Below are 14929 nucleotides of genomic sequence, written 5' to 3'. Positions count from 1 at the left end.
CAAGTTATTATCTTAATGGCGAGAAACTGGAAAGTACTGCAGTACAAAGGGATCTGGGGGTCCTAGTGCAAGAAAATCAAAAAGTTAGTATGCAGGTGCAGCAGGTGATCAAGAAGGCCAACGGAATGTTGGCTTTTATTGCTAGGGGGATAGAATATAAAAACAGGGAGGTATTGCTGCAGTTATATAAGGTATTGGTGAGACCGCACCTGGAATACTGCATACAGTTTTGGTGTCCATACTTAAGAAAAGACATACTTGCTCTCGAGGCAGTACAAAGAAGGTTCACTCGGTTAATCCCGGGGATGAGGGGGCGGACATATGAGGAGAGGTTGAGTAGATTGGGACTCTACTCATTGGAGTTCAGAAGAATGAGAGGCGATCTTATTGAAACATATAAGATTGTGAAGGGGCTTGATCGGGTGGATGCGGTAAGGATGTTCCCAAGGATGGGTGAAACTAGAACGAGGGGGCATAATCTTAGAATAAGGGGCTGCTCTTTCAAAACTGAGATGAGGAGAATCTTCAATCAGTGGGTAGTAGGTCTGTGGAATTTGCTGCCCCAGGAAGCTGTGGAAGCTACATCATTAAATAAATTTAAAACAGAAATAGACAGTTTCCTAGAAGTAAAGGGAATTAGGGGTTACGGGGAGCAGGCAGGAAATTGGACATGAATTTAGATTTGAGGTTAGGATCAGATCAGCCATGATCTTATTGAATGGCGGAGCAGGCTCGAGGGGCCGATTGGCCTACTCCTGCTCCTATTTCTTATGTTCTCTTATGTTCTTATGTTTGGGAGGTGCTGTCCAAAAAGCCTTGGCAAGTTGCTGCAGTGCATCCTGTGGATGGTACACACTGCAGCCACAATGTGCCGGTGGTGAAGGGAGTTAATGGGTGTACAAAAGTTCATAAAGAAGTACATTTTGCACTACACCTGCATAACAATTCATTGGATTTAAAAAACATTCCTTAATTTTACTTAAAATATGAAGCAAGTAATGCATGTCAAAATAACCCTCTGAATGCACATTTTGAACATTATAAATATTAATTTGCAGTGTTTATGAAGTAAATGCTCTACATTGGAAGTGACACTACAGCTTTGATGTTTGAAAAGAATATGTCAAACTAAAGTAGCTTCTACGTTTGTGAATTGATAGGTTACTCATTGCTGCACCAGATCCAGATGACAGCTCTCTCTCACTCTTCATCCCAATTGCCATTGGTAACCACAGCATAGGTTACTCTTGGTACTTGCAATAAAGATTTGAGGTGCCTAATATGCAATACAAAGAGTGGTAGCTCTTACAAAACTTTTGTTCAGGTAAGTTGAAAGCGCTGTAAAGCCCAAATGTACAACAGGTGCCAATAGGCAATGAGTGATGAAGCAAGGTCAGTGTTGGCAATAGATGTATCGAGGCAGCTTTGCATTTTGGTGTAAAACTGGCTATGAACTAAACACTCCAAGTGAGGTTTTTTTTTGCCATTCTGCTTTGTTGCATAACTTATATTGGAGATTGCAAAATATATACTGGACTTCCTTCGAAATAAAATCTAGAGTAAAAGATTGAATCACTCCAGTAAAACATCAGAAGCTATGATTGCATTATTAGAATTATGTAGCTAAAATTATCTTGGAATAATAAAATTTCAATTCAATTTGAATAATTTGCCAACTAGATAGACCTAACCACCTCATACTCACCTTCAGCCTAATCTCTAGGCAGATAAATACTGCAAGATTGCCCTAAAAATAATTTTTCAAACTATAGCACCCCTTATATACCCTTTGTGACAAAAGGAATTACAGTCTGGAGCCACCTTAGTCCAATTGTGCATGTTTAGGGTAGAGTCATTGATCTGAAGGCTTCATTTGTGTTACTTAATACAAGGGATATAAGATGTGTTAAAGAATTAAATGAGTTTGCCAGCTAGACAGAATTGGGTAATAGCAACGTCTTGCCGGCAAGATTGAATATCAAGTATCTCTGAATAGAAATACTTCAAGGAGAGGAAAGTCCTTTTGACTACAGATGCATCTGCATTCATCATCCATGTTCACTGTCAAATACCATTGATAAAAGCTGCCATTCACTGGTATCTTGAAATGAATACCAACATAAGCTTTGGCTGTATTACCAGGCCAACTGGAACACTTTCAGGAAGGAAGTTCCCATTGGCATCCCATCCACCAGTTAAAAGCTTCAGATTTTATCCTAGCACGGAGATTATATTTAGTGCTTAAACTGCCGTAACCCATCCAAACAGCTGAAATCCATCACCTCACAGCCCCGGTGTAATAAGAAGAACTGCTCCAGCATTAGCCAAAAGACAGAAATGCTTCAGTAGAAGATTTGGTTTCCCTGCCTTTTCAGTTGCCTAACTCCATAACCAGTTCCAACATGGAATGCCTCTTTCATCAGTTATTGAAACACACAATCTAGAGGTAGAAGACAGTCAAATGTGTTTTGATCCTCACTATTTTTTCCTCGATGGATAAGGCAGAGTCATTCAACAAAATTTCAGATGCCAAATGTTCCAAAGCATAACAACCCAATCAGTTGAATCAAGATCAGGCACAAGGAGGTACTCTTTAAAGGTCTCATCTAAAACATCAAGCCGTCTTTCTTTCAGATGTTGACCAACCCGTTGTGTATTTCCAGCAGGTTCGACTTCAAACAATAAGCATCCCTTTCACAGTGAACTCATTACTGCCCAGCACAAACAGTCTCAAGTCTATCGGAAGGAGGGATAAGGTTCAGACTTTTTTTGTGGGGGTGGGGGAGCGGGAGGTAATCCCAACATAGAAGGAAATGGGGAGCATAAAACAAAGATATGGCACTTAAATCAGGCAGAGTATTTATAAAAAGGAATCTGTGGAATAGCAGCCTTAGGCATCAGTAATTTTTGATGAATTTCCTGCTGATGAATAATTACAGTGCAAGTTCTCAATGGAATAAATGAGAATTAATATTTCCTCCAAGATACATTTAAGTTCAAAGTAACAACAGTATTTTAGAACGCTCTAACATACCCCAACCAAACATTAATAAGTACTTGAGGTTGGTTGAGGAAATGAGAAGAAATAATAACATTCCAAATATATATAACTATTTGCGTTTCTATAATGTTCATGTGCAGGAAACCTATCATAGTATTTTGAAAAGAAACAATGATTGCCAAACAGGAAGGAAAAGGGAAAGCCGCTATTCAGGGTGTGTAGGGGTCACAGCACAGGCAAAGAGAAGGGATTTGCGAGGTTTCAGAAAGCACAGAAGGAGGTGGCAAGGCAGAGGGGAACTGGGTAAGGAGTTCCTGAGTAATGAGTGTGCTGGCTGGACAATTGGCGCCCAGTGTCAGAGCAGAATTGGAAAGTGAGGACAAAAATGTTGAAGTCAACTCACTGAGGCACAGTGAACCAGCGGAGCTTAGAGAGGATGTGAGCAATGTAAGTTCAGGACTTTTGTGTTGGTGGGGATGTGGGCAATGGCATTTTTGAAGGAGTTGTATGTTTTAGAGGGTTGACTTCTGGTGGGTGGGGGGGCGGTGGTGAGAAATTTAGAAAAATCGAGTCTTGAGGTGATGAAGGCCTGGATGAGGGCTTTAGGGCTTCATTGGCACTGGGGGGGTTGTAGGTAGGGGCTGAAATGGCTACATTATTACCACCTTATTCAAGTACATTTTGTTTAAATGTTACACTAAATTTTTTTGAAATATTGGATTTGAGCTTCTCCCATTTGATGCTGTACACCATAACAATTCTGTGCATGGTACACTTGGCTCATCTTAATTACCGATTGCGCTGGAGTATTGGTTATAAGGAACTCATTATGCCCATGCTCTATAATTTAACATACATGACATAAATACAAGAGATTTAAATTAAGTGCATCATACATAGCTGCAAAGATGCCCTGTTGAGAACAGGCCTTTAAACCATAAAGGCTCTTATTTTTTTAATATGGGCTTGTGAAACTGTAATTTGTAAAAATGCAATAGTCTCCCTCTAACCTTAATTTACATCTGCCTTGAAATGTTATTTTCATCTTCCAGTGAAATGACATCATGCAGTGACAGATTCACTGTCAAGGGACTACAAGGCATGGTCTCCAGTTGCTGTGGCAACAAGTATTAAAGGCAACAAGATACATCATTGAAACACTACTCTTCCCACCTGATGTGCAAACCACTTTAGCACTGTAATATTTGCAAGTGGGGGGAGGGGGAGGGGAGGAGGGAAAGAAAAGACGAAACAAGATATCTGCTGCAAAACACAGTCGAAAACATTTGAATCCCAAAACAATTGAATCCTTTCTTCTGGCAGCATACTGCAGTAAACCATTTTCAAAGATGCACTGAAAGGGTTAGTTATGGTCCACTGACACAGAACAGAGTGATGTTTGTGATTAGGAGTCTGTGAATGAGTCTGTGCCAGCAGGAATATTTTACAGCTGGACAAAACACTTATACATTGATAAAGCTAATACGCAGCATACTGCAAACAAAGGGTGCACCAAAATAGTTTTCATTCGTGCGTATATAGTGAAAATTATTATAGTAAAAAACCTTTTATCAACCCAGCTTCACAAAGGTTCTGATTTCCAAAGTTAGTTATGCTCACACTTAGTCTAACTTGAAAGCTAGAAATAGCACTGAATGACATTCATGGGAAGGAGGCGCTGATTAGTGTAATTCTGAACACTATTTCTGGAATCAGAAGAAGTGGGCAATCACAATAGAATATTCAAATCTTTCTACTTCCATGTCACAAAGCAATTTTTAAAGATAGTGGCCAAGAATAATCCCTCCACCCCACTAAGAGATCTGAAGTGATGCAAAATACAATAATAACGTAACTGGGAATATATCAAAATCCAAACACAAAAACACCAGTTATCTGATCTTCAATTTTGCCAAATTAAATTGGTTTAACAGCTCCGACGTCAGTTGCACGTCAGTTTCCAAAATGAAATGGCATTTTCTCATTCAATGTTGGAACTGATTAACTACACATCCCATCAACTCCCCCGTTGCTTTCTGAAGTCCCATTATTTAAATTAAACGTAAGGTTGCATCACAGTACCTGAATTGCTACACTTTGAAATCTGCATTGAATGTATGGCTCTTTTTTTAATATAATACAAAAAGATAAACAGGTTCAGCAAGTTTTTTTCCGTTTTTAATTTCTGGCTTGCTTTAATGCTCAAGGTGAAGGATGTGAAGTCAAACATCTCTCACCCAACACCAGCATCAAAGCATCCCAGGTCAGGCACTGCACACGCTAAATACTATCAAATGCAGGGGTGAAAGACTGCTGTAAAAGGAACTTTTCAAGATAAAGCTTTGCAATACCCTATCCTGAGCTAATTATAGAGGAACTACTTTTCCCAAGTAATTTTCAAATTGAAATAAAATGACCAGAGAGGCTAGGCTTTGAAACTGGGATCACTTTTTCAAGATTAGAAACCAAAAAATGCCATTTATTTGCTTAACCTTGGCTCCTATCTCCCTCTAACTCCCCCATTTGTTGGGTTTCAGTGGCGTTGCTTTGGACAATGGCCAAGTGCAGGTACATCACTCTGCCCCAGAAATGCTAAGATTTGGGTCCTATTCAGACCAGTCATCACGTAACGTTTGTTAAAAAAACAAAATTCACTCGAGTACCAGTGACACCAACAACATTGAATGAGGATGGCAACTTCTAGCAACTTGCACGAGAAGCACTACACGCATGCACACCATTCCATCAATCCAGGCTAAGAAAGAATGTATCAACAAACAAACAAGCCTGCATTTATATAGCATCTTTCACATCCTCAGGATATCCCAAAATGTTTCACTGACAAGTATTTACATTATTGGAGTGTAGGCACCGTTATGTTGGCAAACGTGGCAGCCAATCCGCACATTGCACAAACAACGACGAGACAAATGATTAGTTGTGTTTTGGTAGCATTGCTTGAAAGGATAAATATAAGCCAGGGCATCGTGAGACCGCCCCTGATCTGCTTTAATTAGTGCCATAGGATCATTTTTCACCCATCTGAGCAGGCAGACGGGGCCTAGGTTTTGCGTCTCATCCAAAAGAGGACACCTCCGACAATGCAGCACTCCCTCAGTACTGCACTGAAGAGTCAGACTAGATTATGTGCTCAAGTTTCTATAGTGGGGTTGGAGCCCACAACCTGATTCAGAGGAGAGTTTGCTACCACTGAGCTAAGCAGACATCAGATTTGAACCAAGGTTCCCGAGAAATGAGAACATGCGAGGCCTGTGTTTTTTTTTAAAAATTGACTTGTTGCCCGGTCCCTCTCATGTCATGAAATCTCGCACTACCCATCAGGGCAGACAGGGGGTGCACTCCCAGACTTCTGCCATTGCTGGATTAACTGGATTACACTTTGAGCTTTCTAAGATCAAGGTATCAGTAATTATTTTAAACTGACCAACATGAGAGTAACACTGCACAGTGATTCACTGTTAAATACCCTATTCAGCATTGTTCCCACTACAAGGTTTAGTCATATAAAGACATCGTTACAGCTATGCAGAAAGAATGTGCGTGACCGCTAGAGATTTCACAAAAGCAGTGTGTACTCAGCTGTTAAAAATACATTTCTTCTATGTGACAGTCTCCACCACCCTGAAAGGAGCACTGAGGTGGAAAACAAAATGATAAATATGTGAATGATCATTTACAAATTAGCAGGTATGCGGAGTCCCAAAACTAATCTGAAGGTCAGGTTAAGATTTCAAAGGGCCATTTACTCCCTTAGGGATAAAGATAGTCACTAACCAGTGATATCTGTCAGGTATTCTTTCACTAGTGGCAACTATGAGTTATGAGTCTTCTACATTAATGGAAAGCCAATAAAAATACCAGCACAATCTCTTTTACTGAATATCCTTTTCAGTTAAGTAGTCCCCTGTCAGATCATTCCGTTAAGAAATATGACAGCTCCCTGATTGGTTTCTTCTCTTAGCTTTCCCTATACTTCAATTTACCTCAATCCAGTTTCCACTAAGCTCTACCCATATCATGGAGAAAACCCAAGTGACTGCTCCGAGGCACCTCAGCAATGCTGTGCTTGAAATGGCTATTGGGCAAAGATGATTCAACCTTCGTATTTCTCTTCATAGCAGAGAATCAAGTAGCCTGTGCTCTGCACCTCTCCACGTGGTCAAAACCCACAGTCTGCTACATTGAGGGTCACTGGCGTAAAGTAAAATAATTTGTCCCATCCAAAATTTTAACCTATCTTCAGTTTTCAGATGATCAACCTGCTGAGCAATTCTGTGGATAATTTTATCAAAGTTGGTTTTTCAAGCCCTGTTCTGCTAAATATATGGATAACATTTCAGTATTTTTGCAATTTCTTTTTACGGCAAAACAAACAAAATGAGCCCTGTACAAGTAAAGGTTCAGATGAAATATATTATAGCCGTTAACTCCTCTCAGGTTTTTCATTTTATGCAACACAATACCTCCCCAGCTTAGAATGTTTATTTGGTTAACAACTGAAAGTGCTAGTTGATCTTCTACCGTTTACAACAAACCCAACTGATCTTCAGTCTGAGCACTCTGCAACCCTTCGTGTCAACAATGACTTTAGCAACTTCAGAACTTAACCATCTCCCCAATTTTCCATCCACATTCTCCCACTCACATTCCATTCCCTTCTGTTTTGCTCACCTTTGTCCATCTAATGCTTTTTTGCTACCTTAAGATGATTTTTGTCCCGGCTAAATTACTGCCTCAAGCAGCACCATCAAATACAGATTATACAGGAATGTATACTGGAGTTGCAAAATGTCAACCTCAAGTCAACTGAAACAAATTTCCCATGCAGCATTAGCATAGACTGTGCTGCAATGTTGTGAAAAAGGTCGAACAGAAAACAATACAAGGGTAAAGTACTTAATGGGCTTTGAGCGCAGTTAAGTACAGAAGTGGAAAATCAACAATATCCACATGTGAATGTTCCAGTTTCTAGGGCTTGCTCACTAAAATACTGAATTCTTTACTATTTACACTGACTTTACTTGCTGTAGCAAACTAGAGATCCTACTTGTCTTCAAGCCAGAGACTTAAACAGAATGTGAACTCTCTACCCCAGAAGCCTGTGGATGCTCAGTCATTGAGTACATTCAAGACTGAGATCGACAAGGTTTTTGAACACTAAGGGCATCCAGGAATATGAGGATCGGACAGGAAAGTGCAGTTGAGGTCGAAGATCAGTCGTGATCTTATTAAATGGCAGAGCAGGCTCATGGGATCGTATGGCCTACTCCTGCTCCTATTTCTTATGTTCTTATTTAGGCCTTCAGCAATGAGGGCAATTTTACATAGAGGACTACTTTCCTCCTTGCATTGCCGTTTTACACGCTTTTACCACAGAGAGAAACATCAGTGGCTAGAGACTTTAGGTTTTATATTCAATGGATGCAACAAAACAGAAAAAGCACCGTGGCTGTGTAATGGGAATCAAAATCCTTCATTTTCACTGATATTTACTAAGGATTATGTCGGACTAAAAGAAATTCAAATATGCAACTGGAGCCTAATTCCTAAAATGATGGCCTGCAAGATTTGTTAAGATAGAACTTACCCAAGAAATATTTTCTAATTTGAATAGCTTCAAAAAAGGACACGAATTTGCTATCCCTTGCAAATTTCAGATCACAAGGGTGAGTACTTATAGAAATTCTGGATGAGCTCTACGTAATCAACAACTGACTAAACAGTTCTTAAATGAATTTGCGCCATAAAAAGCACCACGGCAACTAATATCAGTTATCTTAAATCTGATAAATGCTTTTACAAAGCTGTATAGGCAGAAGCTAGTCAAAATACCCTAAAATGTTAAGTGCATGTTTCATTCAGAGAGAAATTTATTTTGAAGAAAAATGAAACTACCCCATTACATTTAACAAGTAACTCATTTAAAAAAAATTCTTCTTATTGCCCTGAACACTGTTCAGAAATCTACTTTCCTCCCCACTCCCTTGGCCAAGTTACTTTGTGTAGTGCATTCTGGGATGGATGACATCACTTCAACTGTAATACAGAACTGTGCTCTGTAATTTCCTACAGATAGTCCAATGACAAAAAAAAAGCACAATTCTATGGAAATTTACCAGAATATATTATGCAAAATGAAACGAGAGTGTAATGGTGAAAAAAATGTAATGTTACGAAGTGCATTTGCCCACATCACATCAGCAGATTTGAGAGTAAACTGTTAAAATGTAAGGAAGATTAAATGGGGTAAGTGTTACATCAAAGTTGCACATTATGGCTGTTTGTATCCAAGACTCAACATGAAAATACTTTTATCCTTACTGATGCAAATTAAAATCTAGGCTGGATGTAATTTTGAAAGTATCTGGATCCAAATTACAAGGTTAAAATACAAAAATGTTAAATTAACCACATACCTTTAAGCGCTCAATGGCCTCTTCACCACCTGGAGTTGACATTATTCTCTCTTGCAGGCTGGTCACTGACTGAATACCTGCCTGGCTGCTCAGTGAAGACGAGGATGGGGAGGCGGTCAGTGAACCCACGGGTGCTGTGGAGAAATGGCCAGGTCTTTGATTTCCTGAAGCTAGTTTGTACTTATGTTTACTGTTGTGTATCTCTTTCAAATCTGAGTAAGAGGAGGAGCGGACCAAGGGAAAAGGGGGAAAAGAGAAAGAGAAAGAGGAAAGGAAAGACATAAGACACACGAGACAGGGTCATGGAATGGACATGCACACTGGATGGTAGTTCTAAAACAATGCATTCTGATTTTGGTAAGAGTATTAGTAAACAGAACAAACAAGAATCATATGTATGTGCATAGTAATATATATGAAGTATATATATATAAACATACATAATCTGAATTAACCTTACTGTAATTCAAGCAACTGCATATTCAATTCATCAAATTCTGTACACTGAATGTGCAGAGGTGGCTCCCACATTATAATGTCAACAAAAGATAAACCCAAGGTGCACAGGGCTTTTTGGTCATTGGATGAGAGTGTCCCACTAAGACTTTAAAACCACCATCAGTGTAGTATTAACGACAGTAAGGAAACAGAGTAGCAGATCTGGTTAAGTTACTATCTGATAAAGGGATTGGCAAAGCAGTTAGCTATAGCAAAGGAAATAATTACACATGCATTTAAAACACAGACACTTCTCTCTTGCACACAAAGCTTACAAAAAGATTTTGTGTTGAAAATAGCAAACACATTGGATTAAATGGCCAAGTAAATTGATATCTTTATAAATTTGGCATCAAATCATTCTACAGTGCACAGAGTCAGAAACATGGAAAATACATCAACTGATTTATTGTATAAGCTATCGGTTTGGAGGATGCCCTCAAAACAGGCCAGCGCATACCCACTGATGTAGCAGCAATTATGTTCAGATCATCAGTATCTCCTCAGCTAAAGATGGTCCATTCTTGTAAAACTAGCTTTTGCTGCAAGTACTTTCTGAATCTCTGATGTGCAAGACAAACTGCAAATCTCTCCATTTGATGCCCTCACTCCTCAATTTCCGACTCCCAATATATCTCTCTCCACCGCCACCCGTCCTCCCACCCACCCCAACTTGATTGGAATGTACGATATTTGCCAAGTAACCATGAATTCCTCCAATTTTTAAGAACGGAGACTTAGACATCACTAACACGTGCCAAACAATCAGTAAATCGAGGCTCCCTCATTAAGAATGAAAACATGTTCGAGCAGACAGCTATATATCAGTTGTTAGTCACTGGTCATCTGGGCTTTTGCAGCGAAAAGTATATGTGTTGTTAGAAAAATATATAATTAACAGTTGGGAGGCTATATAAAGCACAGCTAAAATAGAAAATTATGGGGAAGCTGCACTTTAATAAGTGGCAGTAATTCCATTCCAACTACTGTATGGGTGGCTGAGAGTTCAACATAACTTCACAAAAAGAGGTACCAATAGAGAAATTGGTATCTGAGAATTATGTGGGATCAAAACCTCTGCAGCATTGGGCAGTTATATACCTAGATATACCAATAATATTATATATAAATAAAAGAATGATGAATAATGCAATTTCAACAGACACTGCAGTGAGAAATTATGAGGTACTTTTGATCAATATTGTTGCTATTGAATGACTTATTACCCAAAACTTTAAAACACAGCAATCTATTCAAATATTCAAGAATTTCCTGTGACCTTATTGGGGTTACCATGGGTCGGAACAGCTAGCAGGTGGATAGTGGCAAAGCTTTTAGAAGCAGTGGCATCAATTTTCAAGATAATTCCCACCATGCATCTCTCTTTCAGAACACTGAACTTGCTTACTGTAGGGACGATGCTCTTTGGCATATGGAAAGGACGGCCACTACAATATCTAAAGAAATGGTGACCCCAACCAGCATTTTACAATACTGCTGGAGCAAAGCCAAGAGCTTCTGGATAGATTGTTCTAAACTGCAACATTGTCACTCCGTCTATCTCTGAATAATTGAATCATCTGCCTCATTTAGTGAAGGAAAGACTACTTTAAAAATAACATGCCCATGTTCACTGTTTTGATTATTGCCTTCTAAGACTAAAGTGTTCTGATGCCTTGATATTACAGTTTATCAGGCTGCCTAGATTATGCTACAGAAAATTACTTGCTTGTCACTATCTTCTCTGCTCGATAGTTTAAACACAGGGTAAAAAAATTGGCCAAAATGTTACTTTAAAATATTCTGTTTATTTACCAGGAGAGAGAAAATGCTTCCAAAATTGCTTTGCACATCCAGAGCTCAGAAGGTACACACTTTTTCAGACAATGTCTTTCAGGTGCATTACATAATGTATTTTTGTACCAGCTGCATTACACATCTACTGTTACTTGTCAAATAACTGCTCAACTGAGTTATTGTAGCCTGAAATGATGCCACCCATTTCTTAAATCATTAAATAAAATAAGTGTGACCTGCAAATCATTGCAAAAAAAAAACTGGGGAGATTGGAGGCTGAAAAGACACTCACTGAGGGTTAATGTACTTGGCAATCCAGAGCTTGTACGTAACACTTTTGTCTGTGCCACTCACCCACATCAAAGTCAACTAGGGATCACATATGTTTAGGACACATTCCCAACCATCCCATTTATTCCACATTCTTTTATAGAATACGTAAGCAGACAACACAGACAATTTTCAGAAAATCTATCTGGGATTTTCCTGCAGGAGACACCACCGATTTGGGCATGCAAAGCTTGGGTTAAAGCGGGGCTGATTTAAAGCAGATTTGTAGGAGAATTAGAAAGTACCGACACACGTATACACACATTTGATTCCACTTCCAGAGTAATCATCAGCCATTGGTTCAACTGGAGGGATGCAGGAGGAGAACGAGAAGGGTCAAAGGTCATTCTGAAAACTTAGGCATATTCGTTTTCAGTTGAACATTAGACTTGCAAAACACTCGACCAAAATTTAAAAGGTGCAGTATCCCTTCATTCTGAGCTGTACAGACTTAGCCCAAAAATAAATCACTAAAAACTTTTATAAAATGCAACTCTTTCATGGGCCATAATCTTGTTCATGTGGTTTTCTGCTTGATTTTGTCCCCCACATGGCTTTAGATTTACGTTAACAGATTGGAAGCATTTGGTTCATAAAGGGGATACTGAAGCTTTAGATTTAAATGTTCACATTAAACTAAGAAATGCACACGCACACACACACATACATTAAGGAATGGTTGTATTCTCCTAATTGTATGTGCTGAATTAGCATTCAGATTTTTCAACACTTCAAATTTTCTTACCATCACAATCTCAAAAACAAAAGGCAATTTTTAAGGAATGGGAATTTGGGGATGCAAGAAATTTAATTTTTCTTTTAAAATTCCTATATTCTCAAACTATATCACAAAAAGCAGAAAAAAGCAGAATAGGGAACTATGTGTGAGTGGGATACAGATGACATTTAAGTAAACCTTAAAATTCATAAGAAAATTTACACGTCAGAAATGACATTTTCTATATCCCAGGCACTAATATATAACATTCTACTTGTGGCAGGTCTCTGCTATATTTCAACTTTTAAGGACAATTTTGTTAAATCAGGTGCGGTTCAGCTTTATGTTGGTACTGGATTAATGTGCAAGACTGATTCTTGTGATCAACAATAGATCTTCTTCGATGGGTTATTGAAGATTGATCTCCTTTTTCTTCAAAGATAGTTTCAGTTCTTCAAACTAATATTTGATAGTTTTGCCAGAGATATAATGTCTTAAGCAACAGGAGAAGAGTTGCCTCCGATCACAGACTAATGAAACTTCCTTAAGGCAACTGCAGTGGAGTCACTGCTGGCCATTTGTTTCATCCCCACCCCCTCCCCAAATTGGAAATAGTGCAGACCAGATAGATTATTCCATCATGTTATTTAACTGCTCCCGGCATAAAAACCACGTCAGGCTGCAACTTTAAAAAAAATTCAAGAAGTGTTGCAGGAAGGAACACCTTAAAAATAGGTGCATTTGGTAGAGAAAATATGCCACAAAATTAATATCAGATGGTCAAATTACCATATTAGATACAAGCAGTTAATGAAGCAATGCAGCATTGTCGAAACTCATTTTTGTGCATGAACAATGTATTAAATTTGATCAAATTCTAACTGCAGTTTTTGTCTACAAAGCCATTCAATTCTTCATCAGCAGATCTCCATTAAATGGCAGTGAAAAACAAACCTAGAAGGGTGAAGGACAATGTTTAACTGCAATCCAATGTGTCCTTTAGGTCCCCTGTTTATTACAGTAGCATGCCATGTAGAACTACTAATGAGTTTTCAGCAGAAGACTTCGTGAGGCAGATTCATGCTACAGACTCCTGCTCAGTGGGGACTGTGTTTTAAACATCCTCTGCAGCAGTTATTACTGCATAGCTCAGTCTGTCCAGCTTGCACACAGAAATCCACACCAAGAGTAACCATGCTGATTTTAGAAGAAAGACCTTCATAGTCATGTCACACGGTTGAGCCTTCCTGGGGAATTTACATAATGTAGAACTGGAAATGGTCAGCATTACAAAAAATACTTTGTATTTTTTTAAAATACCTTTTACATTGCAATACTTTCCATATGATGATAGCATAAATATTGGCACTAATAGTCTAAGGAGGCACACAAGAGCTAAACAAAATACTGACAATATGTTTTAGTTGTATTGTATCTATCTTTGCTACTACCATAAGATAAAAATGAAAAATTGTTTCCTGTGAGTGGGAAGGGGATTACTCATGGTAGTTGAATTTGATCAGAGATGCTATCACTTCGATTGCATGTGACCTCATTATCTTACTCTGTCATTCACACACACACACAAAAAACAAGATGATTATTGGATTATCCCATAGACCTTAAATAGCCATCACTGAAAGAACTTCTAAACTAACATTAGGACTAATTGACAACCTGGTGAAAAGCATAGAAGATTATGGTATTTGAATAAGATTCCTTTTTTTCCCCCCCCGATATATTTGAGGGCTTCACTCACTGCTCTAAGCAATCCTCATGTACAACAGCAGCAGATGCTCTTTAATTAATGGGGATTTCTTAAATGGTTATGCTTAGTGTTTAATCTACTTACTGTCTAAGATATCTCCCAGACCCTGAGAACGTAGCAAGTCCTTCAATCTTGTGACTTCGTCCTTCAGTTCCCGGATAAGTTTTGCATTCGGATCCTCATTAATCACTGCATTGCATTTGATCTGCTTTGCACGATCTGCATACCTACAATATAAAAATGCAGATATTGTTAAAAATGACCAGAAATGGTACATTAGCTCAAAAAGCTAGGTGCTAGTGTCAAGACTGACTAACAATTGCATGCATGGCCACACCATGAGCTTCATTAAATCTCTTCCGAGCTCTTATAAACATTAA

General features: G+C 38.7%; 1 protein-coding gene across 5 annotated transcripts in view; it reads right to left on the bottom strand.

The window, feature by feature from the left end:
• The window catches only part of kif1b (kinesin family member 1B), a 220179-nt gene that overhangs the window by 123453 nt on the left and 81797 nt on the right, over window positions 1-14929 (bottom strand). For 3 of the 5 annotated variants that reach the window (XM_067970370.1, XM_067970372.1, XM_067970375.1), the window contains 3 exons: window positions 14634-14776; window positions 12327-12368; window positions 9439-9650 (listed from right to left, as the gene is read on the bottom strand). In XM_067970370.1, the coding sequence (XP_067826471.1) occupies window positions 9439-9650; window positions 12327-12368; window positions 14634-14776 (397 nt within the window). The remainder of the gene's footprint in view (window positions 1-9438; window positions 9651-12326; window positions 12369-14633; window positions 14777-14929) is intronic. The other 2 variants (XM_067970371.1, XM_067970373.1) reach the window with 1 other exon arrangement.

This window comes from Heptranchias perlo, chromosome 32 (genome assembly GCF_035084215.1).
Source record: "Heptranchias perlo isolate sHepPer1 chromosome 32, sHepPer1.hap1, whole genome shotgun sequence".
Taxonomy (NCBI): Eukaryota; Metazoa; Chordata; class Chondrichthyes; order Hexanchiformes; family Hexanchidae; genus Heptranchias; species Heptranchias perlo.
This window is presented reverse-complemented; position numbering and strand designations above follow the sequence as displayed.